General features: G+C 37.7%; 1 protein-coding gene across 5 annotated transcripts in view; it reads right to left on the bottom strand.

Moving 5' to 3' along the window:
- The window catches only part of LARS2 (leucyl-tRNA synthetase 2, mitochondrial), a 141,247-nt gene that overhangs the window by 27,899 nt on the left and 97,112 nt on the right, over positions 1–16,236 (bottom strand). For 3 of the 5 annotated variants that reach the window (XM_075212501.1, XM_075212504.1, XM_075212502.1), the window contains 6 exons: positions 15,138–15,421; positions 14,674–14,772; positions 12,938–13,075; positions 8,033–8,136; positions 4,717–4,899; positions 620–789 (listed from right to left, as the gene is read on the bottom strand). In XM_075212501.1, the coding sequence (XP_075068602.1) occupies positions 620–789; positions 4,717–4,899; positions 8,033–8,136; positions 12,938–13,075; positions 14,674–14,772; positions 15,138–15,421 (978 nt within the window). The remainder of the gene's footprint in view (positions 1–619; positions 790–4,716; positions 4,900–8,032; positions 8,137–12,937; positions 13,076–14,673; positions 14,773–15,137; positions 15,422–16,236) is intronic. The other 2 variants (XR_012692787.1, XR_012692786.1) reach the window with 1 other exon arrangement.

Raw genomic sequence — 16,236 nt, 5'->3', positions numbered from 1 at the left:
CAGCGAGTATGAACCCATGGTGGTGGTTAGGGTCATGTGTGATGAGAAGAATAGTAGGGGAGCATATGTGACAATGGGAGGGCATATAACACATGTCTTTACCACGGTTTCCTCATCATTCTCTTCTTGTCACATATGAGGGATGATGGGTCCAAGCACTACTTTGCAGACGGGTCCACTATATCCATTTAAAAAATTCTCTATTTTATTTACCAATATTGACTCTTTTTTATATTTCTGCTTGTCAGAACTTCCTGGATAATGGATTACAATATTATACACACACACCTCAATATTAATTATATTTTATGGAAGCTGGACAGCACTATCACATTTTATTACTCTTTTTTAACAATTTCCAATTCTACTCAACTTTGCTATGGAACATAGAAATGTAAAATCAACTTAAAGACATTAGCATCCAAAATCACTCCTCCACATTGCACAAATTGACTGAAAGATGGTCAAGAGTGGAAGAACCTCCTTGCTAAATATACAAAATGTATCAAGTAATTGATACATTTATAACGCAATTTCTTCACTATGTAAAATACTAAATAATGTAATCAGTGGGAACCCATTATATAGCCCACACTTCAACTCCTATACAATTGATTACCTTACAAACAGTAAGATTTCTGTTTTGCCAAATTTTGCGAGCCTCTGCTATTTCATTCTTACTGAGAAGTTTGGGAGAGGGTTCAAATGAGGAGCTTCTGGCTGCAATAAACTTGCTTGCTATTGACCACACTCGAGACTGCCACCTCTGTACCCCAGGTATTGCATCAGCTGTAAAAACAACAAAAAAGGCCATATCAGAAATAATAAAAAAAATTGTCAAACGAAATCAACCATGCAAACAAAGTATTTGATGGAGCATATAATCAATACTATGCTTTGTCTATAACTCAAAGAAAAATTACCTTCAGGAAAAGTGCAAAAGTGTAACTATGAGCAGCCAATAGACCACAGATTTTGTATAATGCCTGGTCTTGAATTACAGCTTTGGACGGCAGGTGTACGGCATTCTGTCCCCTATTGGTTTCCACAAGCCTGACATGCTACCACAATGGAACCAAATGAGGCCTAATATATGCAGAACTAGCACTGCACCCCCTTTTCTGAGCACTCTGATGAACGCATCTCGATGGAGGACTGAGCTCATTTTCTTTGGTGATCTCCGCAGCACCCTTGGTGGCGCGGAGTATGATGCCAAAGAAACTGGGCACTCAGTTACTCCGAGCTATAAGTTAAGCAGAAGGTGAGCGTAAGCTCAATATGGTGAGGGACACACTGATGGGTGCAAGCCAATCCTGGCTAGATGTAAGCCCCTAGACTTGGTGACGAGTGCATCTCATTTTAACTGCATTTTAATGGTGTTTGAAGCATATAGGTCAGTGTAGGACCTGCATACAACGAGGTACTCTTGACGCTGGGATGCAAGATTAAATGTTTTGATCAAATTATGAACCAATACCTCATGTTTTCATTTTGCTAGATACACACGGATATACAGTGTTAAGGATAAGTGCCGAAAACAAGTGTCTTCTTGTTATGTACACTGATGAGCATGCATTACAATCACTTGCAATTTGACACCAAATTAAGGAAAGATCCAGGCGCTGGGGCAGCACTTGGCTTTGGTGCCAGTAAGCTAGTACCAAAATCAGGTACCTGTGCGGCACAAAGGCAAAAACCTTCTCCACAGCCAGAAAATAAAGGAGATTCGGTTAAGATAAATGGCAAAGCACAGTCATGGCTGTCAGAAAATGACAGTCTTAAGATTTTTACAATGACTAGTTCATCTTTAATGTCTCCAAGATCTAGTGTATCTCCTCATTCCAATCATACCACACAAAATTACCAGTCGCCAATGGCTGCTTTAATATTGGCTGATAATATTTATGCCCAACAGTGCCACAGACACTTTCCCCACCAACAGTTATAATTATTATTCAGCTACCCTAAATCCTTTGTTCCACACACCAGATTGAGAAGAGCCATATTTACCTTGTTTTTCATGCCATCAAATGTAATTTCTTAGTATCATGATCCCCATAATGTATAGTACTGTATAATATATGGTGGGGCTTTAAAAGACCAGAACATTTTTTTTTTATTGTACTACATATTAATGCTTTTGAGTTTTATATCAAAACAAGACAACCAGAGACTTTCACTGTCATATAATAAGTGCAATATAATTGCACATTAAGACAAATGATTAATTACCTAAGAACTGAGCAGAATACATTTTTCTATGTCTAAAATAGCAGTTACCGACAAACTAAAACAACGACTGCCAAACTCTCATAGAATAAAGTGGTCCCTTTCTTTTAGGAAAAGCTGGTTCTGATCATACAGTTACAATGGAAATATATAGTGAAAGAAGAACTCCTGTCTTCCAATCTTAAACCTTGAGTGCATGTCAAGAATATTTCAGTCTCATAACAGATGTCTGGCAGTCATAAAACTTCACCACATCTCAAAATGAGCTCAGCAAATTTCTACGTCTAAATTTACTTTTCTATTTAAATACTTTAAACAATTGAAGTCAATTGAGGACCAACCTGGACAACTGTAGTAAGACCAAAACACCTATTACAGTTCAGAGGGCACCATTAACAAACAGATATTTCCAGATTGATCTGATATTTAGGAAAGTAGAAGGTCTGTGGATTCATTTGAAGACATTGGGCCTGAATCATTAAGGAGAGCAAAGCATACAAAAAGGAGCAAATTTGCACCTTGGCAAAACCATGTTGCATTGTAGGGGCAGGTAAATTTAAAATGTAGGGACAGATTTATAGTTGGGATAGGGCATATCCTAGATCAACTTTAAATTTCAGAGCTGTCAAGTATTTGAGTGCTACATGAAAAAGCATTTTCACCCTTTGCATTGTAACATCGTTTGTCCAGGAGCAAACTTACTCCTTTTATTTTATTTTTTGCTTTGCTCTACTTTATGACTCAGGCCCACTGACCATATGTATTTGGCAGAAAAAAACCCAAAATGGTCATATAAGTAAATATCCATCTGTTTAGGCTGCTTGCCAAAGACCGGATCCAATTTGGACACTCATGCAATTGTCTAAATTGAATAGACCTTGCAACTCAGTGGCTGTGCTGAAAGACTAAACCACATGCAGCAGAATCAAATTGTTTGTAGACGACTGTATACATACAATTAGCAATCATCAGCTGATCATTATTTTCCACCTGGTATGCTAAAAAATTCAATTGGATTTATCTTTCTTGGCAATTGTGGATTTCTACAAATACAGTGACTTTGTGCCAATTTAGTCTAAATCAACCAGAATTTCTGATAAAGTTTCCATATATTGCCAGATTAACAGTCTCTTATAGATAGACAATACATTATTATTGTCCCATTTGACCTGAAAATATTGATAAAGACCACATATACATAACAAAATATGTACTATATTACAAATTTTTACTTTAAATTAAGGTAAAACATATGGCCACATGCATGATGCGCTAGCAGCACATCTATTTTCATACTAGGAGTGAGTTGCCATGTTTGCAGGAATGGGTCATAATAGCAGGCCTGTTCAGCTGTCTTTATGTATAAATGAAATACGAATAAATATAAATAAAACTATGTTTCCTTATATGTACAGCAGTTTGAAATACATTGTAATAATACTACCATGGTGAGCAGAGAATTTTGTTCAGACCGATACCACAACTATGCACTCAATACAGAAACTGCATAAATCCATATCATTGGTAGAGTCAAACAGGTTCATCTATTAACGGGTCTTTAAAGATGCACTATTACCTATTTAAATATGTGCTCCTCATCTTAGACCGTGGAGATTGCAGCTTGTGTGTGATTGGTCCTCCTTTTCACACAACCCCACCGCTTAAATGTGACAAATTGTATTGATTCGGGTCCTGTACTATAAAACACCTGCCTGTAGCAGCCCGCGTGGCTCTGGCTAAAGGGAGGATTCACCTTTTTCCGTAAGCAGTAAATCAATTTTAAGTGTGAAAAAAATTAGGAAATAGCATAGTTCGAAAGTAATGTAAATTTTGGGTAAGCACTACATAAAACAACAAATATCCAGATAACTGCAAACCATTGAACTCTACAAAGGTATTTTTAAATAAAAATCATGTTCATGAATGTTTTATATGTTCTTATTTTAAATGACTAAAATTAGTTAGCTTAAAGATTGGAGATGAACAAACCGAGGGGCATGTACTCTCTCAAGTGTTCGAAATAACAAAAGTTTAATGTTCAGAACACAGTATTCCATTAATTGTAATGCGAATGTACAACAAATAGTAAACTTTAATATTATCATTACAAAATATTAATATAATTGCACAAACTACTGGATTTAAAATGTCAAATCAGGGAACATTCATTTGTCCATACAGATTTGCTTTTTATAAGCAATTGAGAATCTTGCGCTTTTCCTACGCCATGTCTTGACAAATATATATCTAAAATTTGCATTTAATTTCTTTCTTATTGTGTTGCATCTTGTCTATAGATGATTGCGGTATATTTAAAAAAAACGTAAAAATACACGTTCATTCTGATTATACCAGTCATGTTTATTCACTACAGTCACAATTGTTGGAAAAATTTTACATAAATATCCACAATAGTGATATGACTGACAGTTTATTTTACATACATGCCTCTAATTGTGGTATGATAAAGTAAGAAAGGTTACTTACTCTTTACATCCCATAATATGTCTTGCTCTGGAGGGGCTGCAAATAAAAGATACAGACGAGTAGTGTCAATGCCGTATTTCTCTACCATTTCCTCCGGATCCACTCCATTGTGTTTGGATTTGCTCATCTTCTCCCATGTTACCTGGAGTTTCTCCCTGGTCTCGACATGAAAATATTCCGATCCTTCAAGACACACAAATGAACAAGGTTCATGTGGCGTAAAGTTGGGTTATAAGCCGTTGTGTAATCATCAGTGACACTTTAGTAGGGATTCCACCTGGTAGAACACTTTGAAATAAGAGCCTTTTCACACATACATAAAAATGTGTAGATGTGAAAATGGAAGATAAGCCATAGGTATATACGCAGCATTTATATACATTTTAGCAAAATTACAATATTGTATACATAAGTGCTCCTGATAACTAGAGAAAGTAGAGGCAGCCATATTTATGAGAATGCAGCCTTTCAATGTATACTTTTTCCCTTAGGGATGAATTTTTAGGCTGCAAACAACACAAAGTAAGTTCTCCACTGGTGTATGGTGCATATCAGCCAATTAAAGCTACAGTCATTCTGTTTTTCCTTAAACATAATTTTCTGCATACACCACTTTGTGGCCAGTATTACATAGTCATAAACAGTGTGGATTAGAATCAGCATCCAATATGTGTCCATAATGGATGAGACCTGGCCATTTAACCTGTTGGGTTGCATGTCTAAATCACTTTCGGTATCAATGGGACCTGTTAGGGACATTTGAAGACGTCTGTACACACATGCTTATAGCGGTCGTCGTTCAGTTGCATCAACATGCCAAATAATAATACAATCAGTTTTAAGCTCAATAATCTTCTTCCCAGCTTGATCCCTCTAGACCAGACAAGCTTTGTTCCTGGACATCAGTGTCTACTGACACTATTAGGAGGGTATTGAATTTGACGCATGTCTCTTGATTACAACACTTTGACCTTGCCCAGAGCACTTTATTTATTTTGTTCTCTCCTCATCCCTGTACCTACAAGAGACACTTATATCATACAGGCTCAAATCTCTGAATTTATCTGCAATTGTAAGAAGCAGGGATTCAGAGGTCAGTCTTGGCCAAAGCAATTTTACTATAAAGCAGGACGGATTGTAAAATACCCTTTGTATATCAATAGATAGATTTGGAGGGTTTGGAGGATGGGGTTATTCTTCTAAATGCTATTTTTTTATTTAGATATTACAGAATGAATTCCTAACCATCAAATCCATTGAAGGCAAATAAACTTATAAATCACCAGTTTCCCAAACTACCAGAACAAAATGGGCAAACATCACACATTTCTTAGTGATATATGTAGAACAGGTGGATATATGAATGATCGATTTAGTAAAACTGATCTTGCAAATCGAAAATGTAAACTGACTGGTTTCAGACACTCAATATTAGTTTAAAACCAGTGAGAGGAAACAAAAATAAATACATAATATGAACAAGAGAAACTTGATCCATAGAGATTTACATTACCAGCAAAATGGGCTAGTTCTAGAATAATCTGACATTTGGAAACCATTCTGGAGTTGTTAGGTGAATTCCAAACGATATTGCATTTTCCTTCATGTCTCCAGAGTGCCCCAACAGCAATAATTGTTTTCTCCCCAAATCAGTATAGATATGGAAGTCTTTAATCAAGTGATTACTTAATTTGTTAACGCTTTAATTATGCTGAATATTGAAAGCCTTCTACTATTTCATTAATCTAATCGCAGTGGCAGGTTGTCAATATTCAGCATAATCATAGTAATGAATTGGAAAAGCTCTGAGATTTGTTCATCAATTGAAGGAAATAGCTAAAAATTGCGACTTCGGGTATTATAAAAAGCTTGGAATAAGAATTTATGCTTTTTCCCTAGTGATTGCTATGGCCAATTTGATCAGTTTGTAAAGTATTATAAAATCAACTGTTAGCTATTTACTGGTACACCTGATTTATTTAGAGGACTTTCCGAAGTTACATATGAGACTGGTCAAATGAGAATAAATTAAACCCACCATTTCCTTGCAACCTGGGGCTCTCTTGAAATCCCCTTTTTGATGACCCCATTATTCAATAATTCTGAGGTCCCATTTGCAGTGGCCATCATGACTTTAGTATCACATGAGCAAGTTCCATTATATGCTGATGAGTTCAGAGGTGATATCCTGGCTGCATTGTATTTCAACATTTGCTTTGCATGACCTGGAACTTTATATGTTCCACTATTTCACTATATAGGGAGATTTTGGGACATCAGGACAGGGACAGATTAAAGAAATGTTAACTTTTACATCAATAGGAATCTCCTTGTCCGGGGACACTATATCTGTCCATATCCGATGCCATAGGATGACCGACAGAGAATCTTCTATGGACAAACTGGAAACTGAGCAATATGTCTAAATGCTCTATCAATATTTGCATTAAAGGCTATTAAATATTGCATGATTGGTATTTAGTATGACATAGGATCTGTGGATCACTATGATGGGGTCAAGATGCTTCGACAGATCTACACACTCTGATTAGGGTAGTTGTGAAAACCCTGAAGCATGCACCAATAACAAATGCTCTTGATAGCTCAAGGGTACTCCATTTTTTCTTTCCTTACTTTCATCCTTAATGCACTACAACACTGTTATTATACTGAAGAGGTTAGCTGTACAAGTTAAGCATGACATTCTATTGACAAAGTTTTGTTTTTCTTGTGATTTGTTAAAAAAATCCATGGCCATGTTACTTTTTTATTATTAGTGAATACTAACTGGTTGTACATATTGTTTCTGTGGCTGCAGTGTTTTTGAAGCAGACTTACACATATATTTTTTTTATAACCAAAAACATTTATTCGGGAAAATAAAATAAGCGTCCTATGTGATGTTGCTGTAATTTGCCAAATGCAATACAGCTCCTTATAATACTCAATTGATTAGTCTGCCCACACAAGTCGCCCCTGTGAAGCCTGCCCACACAAGTCGCCCCTGTGAAGCCTGCCCACACAAGTCGCCCCTGTGAAGCCTGCCCACACAAGTCGCCCCTGTGAAGCCTGCCCACACAAGTCGCCCCTGTGAAGCCTGCCCACACAAGTCGCCCCTGTGAAGCCTGCCCACACAAGTCGCCCCTGTGAAGCCTGCCCACACAAGTCGCCCCTGTGAAGCCTGCCCACACAAGTCGCCCCTGTGAAGCCTGCCCACACAAGTCGCCCCTGTGAAGCCTGCCCACACAAGTCGCCCCTGTGAAGCATCATATATTTCAATTTCTACTGGATAAATAAAAATAAAACAATATATTACCGCTAATATCCACTTCATTCCTCTTCAGGTATCTCCCACACGAGGCAAGTCTAAACGTTTGTCCTTTGATGAGTCCTTGTACCAACAGCTTATTGAAAGGTTCCCTTTAGCAGAAGAAATACAAAGACATTAACAGAGAAGCACAGTGAAAACAGGATATGGAAAACATATTTTATTTACATGAGGCTTTATTTTTCATTTTAACTTTCTTAAAAAAGCATATTAAAAACATACTGCTTGTTCTGCCTTAAAAGGTCACAATGAAGGAGAATTTTTCTGTTGATCAAAAAATGCTTCATAAGAGTGAGAGCAATTGAAAGATGAATTGTATACAAATGTACAGTAATACTACACATTGGTAGTTATTTACTAACAAAGTGAAACAGTACAAATGTGCAATAAAAGCTGTCTGGTTACTACACTTAAATAACAGGAAAGCTGTTCTTCTCTATATATGTTTTTTTCCAGGCAATTCACCTAAAATAACATGGCCAAAGATTCATTGAGGCAGTTTACACAGCACATAGTTTGGCTGCGGTACTGGAACTATTAGCCAATTTAACCATTGTAAACCATGGAGCATGGAGTCAGTGCCGATGCGTCGTGCAGCATGAGACTGCTTGGTGCACAATTATTAATGCACAATTTATTTATTTACTATGGCTTAAAGTGGTACAAACTCTAGGACATATGTAGTGAACAGTATGAAGTGCTAATCCATCAAAAAAATCTTATTAATATACTATAACACCGATTGTTTTAATATAGAAACAAATGTCAACATTAATTGGAAACGTACATACAGTAGGAAATGGGTCATTTCAACTACTGCACATTGTAGTGAAGTGATGTTTGAATGTTGTTGGACATATAAACATCCTAGTAGGTGCTTGAAAGGTTTACTTTAGGTGGCAAAAAATAAAAGAAAGAACACATTAAAGTAAAAATGACACAAAAGGATGAAAACAGAGCTCCTGTGATTTTTCTTTAGTAGCTATAAGTGATTTCATTTCAATGTTTCAGATACAACAGGATCCTAGGATAGACCAAAAACATTATTACGGACTCTGTTTAAAGAGCACCTAGGCCACAGTTTTACCATCATTTTTTGCATGGTATAGTGGCACAGTGTTGGCTTTGCTGCATCACAGCACTGGGGCCAATCAAGGCCCTATCTTTGTGGATTTTGTATGCTCTCCTTGTTTGTGTGGGTTTACTCTGGGTGCTCTGGTTAGTAGTCATTCTGCTTTCTGAACTGTTGCCCTTCTTATCCTTGAAGATACCCATACATGGGCAGAACTCTTCACTTGTCGACAAGAATCAGTGTCACTGTTCAATTTGGTCACCCAGCAACTAGTGTGGTCAGGTTGATGTCTGCACACACTGTCAGAATGTGGACTTTTTACACCCTCATTTTCCGCCAGTCCCATTTGACATCCGATTAGTGGTCATTGTAGCTCCATTGATTTGTGGCCAGTTTGAGCTAAAAGACCAAACTCACCATTTCAACAGCTCTGTGTATGTTCATCATTGAACAAATTGCCATAAACATTTGTATACATTTACTGTCCACTATAAAATACAAATATTGATATTTTAATAGAGAGATCTAACAATACAACCTTTCACCCACTGGCAATTTTTAGATTAGTTCCCTATATTTTATTACCTACTCCCTCCCTCTACAATAAAACTGCTACCTGAGAAACCTTAGATCTCCTTATCATTTTCTCTACAAAGCATTGCTTCTGGTACTTTTTTAGAGCACGTAAATGTAAAAAGGAAGTTGCTTACGTACAATTGAAAAACAACAAATATAATGGCACAAAATTATGGATATGATAAAGAGGACCAACTGCACGGGATCTGCAAACCCGTAAGTAAAATATAAATAAAAACACAAATTGCAGTACGTCCTCAAATCATAAAGCACTGGCACTGTAATGTGGTTGAATAAAAATATAATATTTATTAAAACAGATACATAAACTTGAACTTATTCCAAATACACGATATTCAGATGGTATTGATCACTTCTCTTGAGGATTTTAATAACAATATAGGTGCACCTATAGTAATCCAAATGTGAATTCCTCAAAGAGCAAAAAATGGTGGAACAGGCTCATATCCTTTTAACCAGCCAAAGATAATCATGTGCAGAAAGGAGCTCAAAAAACACACATAAAAAGTTCTTGATCCTTAGGAATCTCCATAGGAAAACCACTATGATATGGTGCGGATATAAAAGTCACTCCGGTTCCCAAACACCTTAAACGGTATCAATTGACCAAAGCGTCCCGCAGGGTTGATATATGCAATCAGTAGCGGGTAGGTACCGGAGGTATAAAATTCATTAGCAGTATAGATACAATGTTTATCGGGTTATCGGAACAGATGTATAGTTTCCTTACCAGAAAACTGGAATATGCGGTGAATCACCCGGTATATATCTCCACTCCGTCCTCATATGCACCACGATGAAAGGTGCTAAAAAACTTTTCCTCCCAAACTAATGACCTGCTTGGTGGTTCCGGAGTGTAGTCGGCAAAATTGCCTCTTGTGCACACCTTTCCGATATTGTGGACTTCACAGCGGACTTCACAGTGTGTAGTGAGAGTCTCCTACAGCGATCATGTACAAGACACGGAGCCTTAAAAGAATCTTGCAATAAATTAAAAGCTGGTAAAAAGCCTGTATTTTCGTGTACATTCAGTATAAAGCACTAGATCCCAGAGTCACAACTAACGCGTTTCATTGCAACAAGCAACTTCCTCCGGTACCTACCCCCTACTGATTGCATATATCAACCCTGCGGGACGCTTTGGTCAATAACTTTGAGTACTATTACTGCCTCATATTACAATATTGGTTATTAAGGTATATTGGATCACCATCTTTATTGTATATCTACACCAAAAATTGATACCGTTTAAGGTGTTTGGGAACCGGAGTGACTTTTATATCCGCACCATATCATAGTGGTTTTCCTATGGAGATTCCTAAGGATCAAGAACTTTTTATGTGTGTTTTTTGAGCTCCTTTCTGCACATGATTATCTTTGGCTGGTTAAAAGGATATGAGCCTGTTCCACCATTTTTTGCTCTTTGAGGAATTCACATTTGGATTACTATAGGTGCACCTATATTGTTATTAAAATCCTCAAGAGAAGTGATCAATACCATCTGAATATCGCTTACGTACAATTGATATACATCATATACATTTCTAATACGATTAGGTTTAGTGACTTTTGAAAATTAACTCATTATGTCAAGGGGACCAACAATTCATTGCACTACATCTAGCAGCAAATATGTTATTAACTGGCTGAAAAACTGAGCTGTCAGCAGCTATGTCTGAAATTGTGTTAAACTGTGTGTTTATCTGTAACTAGTGTGACCGTCTCAAACTCGTTACTATCATTAAGGTGGAAGGAGTATGAGACTCACTCTTTTCTACTGACAAATTCTATGTTTCTATGTGAGTCCACTGCTCTATGTGGTGTAAATGCTACATCAGATGTACATAATCTGCTCGTCAACTTGAGCCACAGGTTGCCTACAGCCGTGTTAAAGAAATATTCAACTCCCCATCATCACCATAGTGCTTATGATCAATTTAATGACTCTAGCAGATACTGGTTAAGCATCTGAATGCAAACAGCAGACATAAATGGTTGGCATAGTAAAATATCTGACACTTTCTTTATGTTGAGGCAACATTTCTTCTTCTGATGTGTGCTTATAATATATTCCAAATTAAACAAACATTATGGATGTGCAGAGAAGAAATCAACTGGGAGAACAGCAACACAAGCCAAAGATTTCATTTCAGAGAATTACTAGATGTGGTGAGATGAAAAGATCAGCCTCAAGGCATTTCTGACCTTTCAGAATGCCAGAGGGAAAATATTCAAGCAAAATGGCAGCTTTGCTGTTTAAGTTTGAGCTGTGTCACCAAATTGTCTTTAGTGCACTTTACGACCTCAAAACTTGAAAGTAGGCTTGTTTCCCTTTAAATCCTAGATGCAATCTTTGATCAAAGACACAGCTAAAAGGGTATTTTACAATTATAATAACTTAAGAATATTTGTCTATTTCTATCACTGGTTCTACAGAATCTGCACGATAGATACATCATTGTAGCTGGAGATAATAGAAGTTGCCATTTCCAGAAGTTAAGTAAATCAAGTGGCATGCTGACCACTATTCAGGGATGCTGCAGTCACCAAAAAATGTGGATCTTCATAATGTCTTCTAGATTACACTCTGTACACTTTGGTATACTCACGCAGGATGCATGGGCAGTGATAGCTAAGGCCTCCGAGATGTGTCTTTTGCTGTTTGCAATAGAGGCCGTGAAATGTCCCATCATTGTTTACATTTTAACTAAGCCCCAGTGAAAAGTCCAAGTAAAATGAACACTACACGCTATCTGCATGTGCATTAAAAATACATGCTTGAGTGTTGGATAATATTAACAGATCAAATAATATGGAAATTCTTAGAAAAGCTAGGACAAAAAAAAGTCTTTGGAAAGTCATATGCAGCCAGTGGGACAAGCATTATTACCCCATTCTGATCAACAATACAAACTGTTGCCCTTCAGGCAGGATGAAACTTTGCAGAAAAAAATGGTCAATACAGGAAATTCCATGTGTTGACTTGCTTTTTCCTATGGTGAAAAATAAAACTTATAATGGTGGGAATCTGATTGAATGCAGAAACAGCTGGGAGTCAATGTGAATGAGCTGTGCGGTAGACATACAAGTGGAACAGGCTGAGGAATATCCGCTGCTCTACAAATTCAGGCTACACTACTTGAATCAAGAGGAAAACTGATATGCAATCACTTATGTGCTTGATGAAAGTCTGCAGAAAGAAAGGCCTGGGGATTATACTTAACCTGTGCTTCACCATGTCCTGGGACTTGCAGAAGTGGCTGAAGAAACGGGCATAGTACAAGTGCATCACAGCGTGCTCCTTTCCTCCAATATACAAATCAACAGGCATCCAATAGTCAGCCAAAGACTTGTCAAATGGCCTGAAAAATAAAAAAAGGCAGCACTCATGACAAAAGGTTTAGGAATGTAAAGATTTTTTAAAAAAAGACCTTGTGCAAACCTGGGTTTATAAAGCATGTGATTTCTGTACTATTATTTACAATTATACAATATAACTTTGCATTGATACATTTTAGTTGTTTTTTTTTTGTTTTTTTTTTAACTTCAATAGTATTTTTATTATTAATTTTTCAAAAATTATGGGGTACAGAAAGAAGAAAAGGGATGGGGGGTAAGGAAAGGACACAAAATTAAAAATGGAAGGGTTGAGGGGGTACATAGTGGGGGGAACACATTAAACAATTCTGCTGTTAAACCATATTGAACACATGAGGGAGGGAACCTAATAGGATCCCTTCCAATTCGTGAAAGTTACACTGGTCGAATGGTCACCATGGAACTACTAATAGGGACATTGGGGAACTTCGCTAAGTGTAGGAGATGCAGGTAGTAAATCCGAGTCTATTTGGTCTGGACGCGCTCCCTCTCCGTCCGTAACATACACATGCCAGCTGAACCACTTCATTATCGGGGACGAGGTGGCAGTGGAGTAGGGCATCCCCTCTGTCTCCATTTCAAAGCTGAATAGTGTTGTTTTCTTTTTTAACCCTCCCTTTTCCTGGCGCTGCAGCTTTACTGTAGAAAACTACCATCAAAAGCTGGTGGTACAGCTATGCAGCCTAGGTTGGTGCGATGCTTTGGACCAATAGGTAGCCCCAGAAGCAGAGAACTTACTGGTTCCTATAGATCTATGGTGTCACATCCCTCAGTTCCAGACATATTCGGCTGGTTTACACTATTAACTAGCTGAAAATACAGGGGCTGTAGCTTCAGAATGCTGCAATGGTGGGAGAAAAACACTTTCAGTTGCATTGCCCACCCTGGGCATACCTTAACTCTCTGCAGGATTGACACTGATCAATGCAAGGCAAAGTGTCAACTGGAACACATATGCATTTCAGTCATCTCTGTCCATGCAAATGCTGGCAGGGAAAGGAGTGGTGGGGAGAAATGCGTCATGAGCGAGCATATTGTCAAAAGTGGCATTCCAAAGCTTCCCAGCTAACTGCCTCATATTATTATTATTTATTTATTTATTTGGCACCACAGAGTACACAGCGCCGGATACAGAGGTAAGTAACAAATGGAAGAGGTAATACACATAAGTAGCGCAGATGAGTGTGAGTAATGCTTTGGGACTCGAATGGAGTGCAGCAAAATACATGACAGGACGTACAAGGGAATCAGACAGCTGACAGACATGGGACGATAGGTAGAGAGGATTCTGCCTGCAAGAGCTTACAGTCTAGACATCATATGTCATGTGACTGTGGTTTCCATGGTAGTAATATGACCATAAGCAATCTCTAAATCATAAATAGCAGCTTCAAGAAAAAAAGGAAGAACAATTGAACACCAGCAAGTGGCTTCCTATAGTAAGCCAGAAAGATTTACGTAAAAAACCCCAAAAAAAATCATCGGATTACAGTGTTAATAAAACAAACATGTATGTAGTATTCTCACATATACAAAAAGAAAAGTAAAAATTACTTCTTAGCAACAGAAGCAGCTATTGTACCTTTCAGAGTTATAAGGATCTGTATATCTCAAATAGTACCATGCAGAATCAACAAATGTATCCATTGTATCTGTTTCTCTCATAGCTGCTCTTGCACACCTAGGAAAAACAAAATTACAACTTAAAAAAACCCCAATTAACATAGTAAGTAAAATAAAGATCTCAGACACACATCCCAGGACTTTGTGCATTTGCTTCATACTATGCAATACAGAAACCCAAAGCAAGTGAATCATAGTATTTCTTAAAGGAGAACTTTATTCCCCTATATGGTTTTTTTACATCCTCCCAACTCCTATAACTAGTAGTCCCTAGAATCCTGCCATTTCCAATTGTGAAGTTCTCCATGCATAATGGCCTGGATAATAATAAATAATAGGCATCTAGGAATCACAGAGTTCTGCCATTTGGGGAGAGCAAGGTTCTAATTTAAAGATGGAAGCATTGTATTTTGCAGTGGTTACCTTGGACACTTGCAGTTTATCCAGTCCAAAACTGTTGCTAAAGGGGAAGAACCCTTTCCCGTAAAGGATGACATGCTGGGTAAGACCACAGGTAAGTCATCATAAGGCACAGGTACAGTGCCACAGGACGAGCAGTGGATGATGGGGATCGGTGTGCCCCAGTAACGTTGCCTTGATATCAGCCAGTCCCTCAGCTTGTCACTGGTCAGGTGTCCACCCACACCTTCATCCTGTGCTTGTTGGGTTATGGCAAGGAGAGCATCGTATCTAGATAGCCCTGTGAACTGGAAAATTGCCAGGCTGTTAGGAATATTTACATTTGAAAAAACTTTACAGGTTGGTATAACATTATAAGCAAATTTAACCATAGACAATTACAAATTACAACTACCTTTAAATGGATTTCTGGATTTGACAGCTTAGACTGCAAACTCACTTCTCTCCATAAATCCTTGCAGACCCAATGTACCGGTCAATCACAATAACATAGGCAACAGGGAGAATCTGGGCCCGAGGAGTCATTCAGCAAAGCAAAAAAAAAAAAGAAAGAAGTAAATTTGCACCCGAGCAAAACCATGTTGCATTGGAGGGGAAGTAAATTTAAGATGTAGGGACAGATTAATAGTTGGGGTAGGGCATATCCTAGATCAACTTTGAAGTTCAGTGTAAAAATCAAGCTATCAAGTATTGTATGCTACATCAAAAAGCAGCCAGTATTTTCTTTATGTGCAAAACAATAAGCTAATTTGCACCCCTTGCATTGTAACATGGTTGTTCAGAATCAATTTTACTTTTTTTTTTTGCTTTGCTCTCCTTAATGACTCATTAGTTGCTGCTAAGGTGACTGACTCACTGAAATTGGAATATCTCTGGGCATTCATAGGTAAATCAGATTTGATAGTCATACTTCTGCCCATCTTAGGACCCAGCTGTATATAAGCTGACCTAAACAAGTCCCATGTTCATACAAGTTGTTTTTTCACTGGTACTGTTTCTATTTGTTTGATTAGAAGGAACAAGCTACTTAGAGACCTACAATCACCTAATTCAAATAACAGCATCTATATGACACACTAAAGTAGCACTTAAAACACTGCGT

Source organism: Mixophyes fleayi, chromosome 5 (genome assembly GCF_038048845.1).
Source record: "Mixophyes fleayi isolate aMixFle1 chromosome 5, aMixFle1.hap1, whole genome shotgun sequence".
Classification (NCBI taxonomy): domain Eukaryota; kingdom Metazoa; phylum Chordata; class Amphibia; order Anura; family Limnodynastidae; genus Mixophyes; species Mixophyes fleayi.
This window is presented reverse-complemented; position numbering and strand designations above follow the sequence as displayed.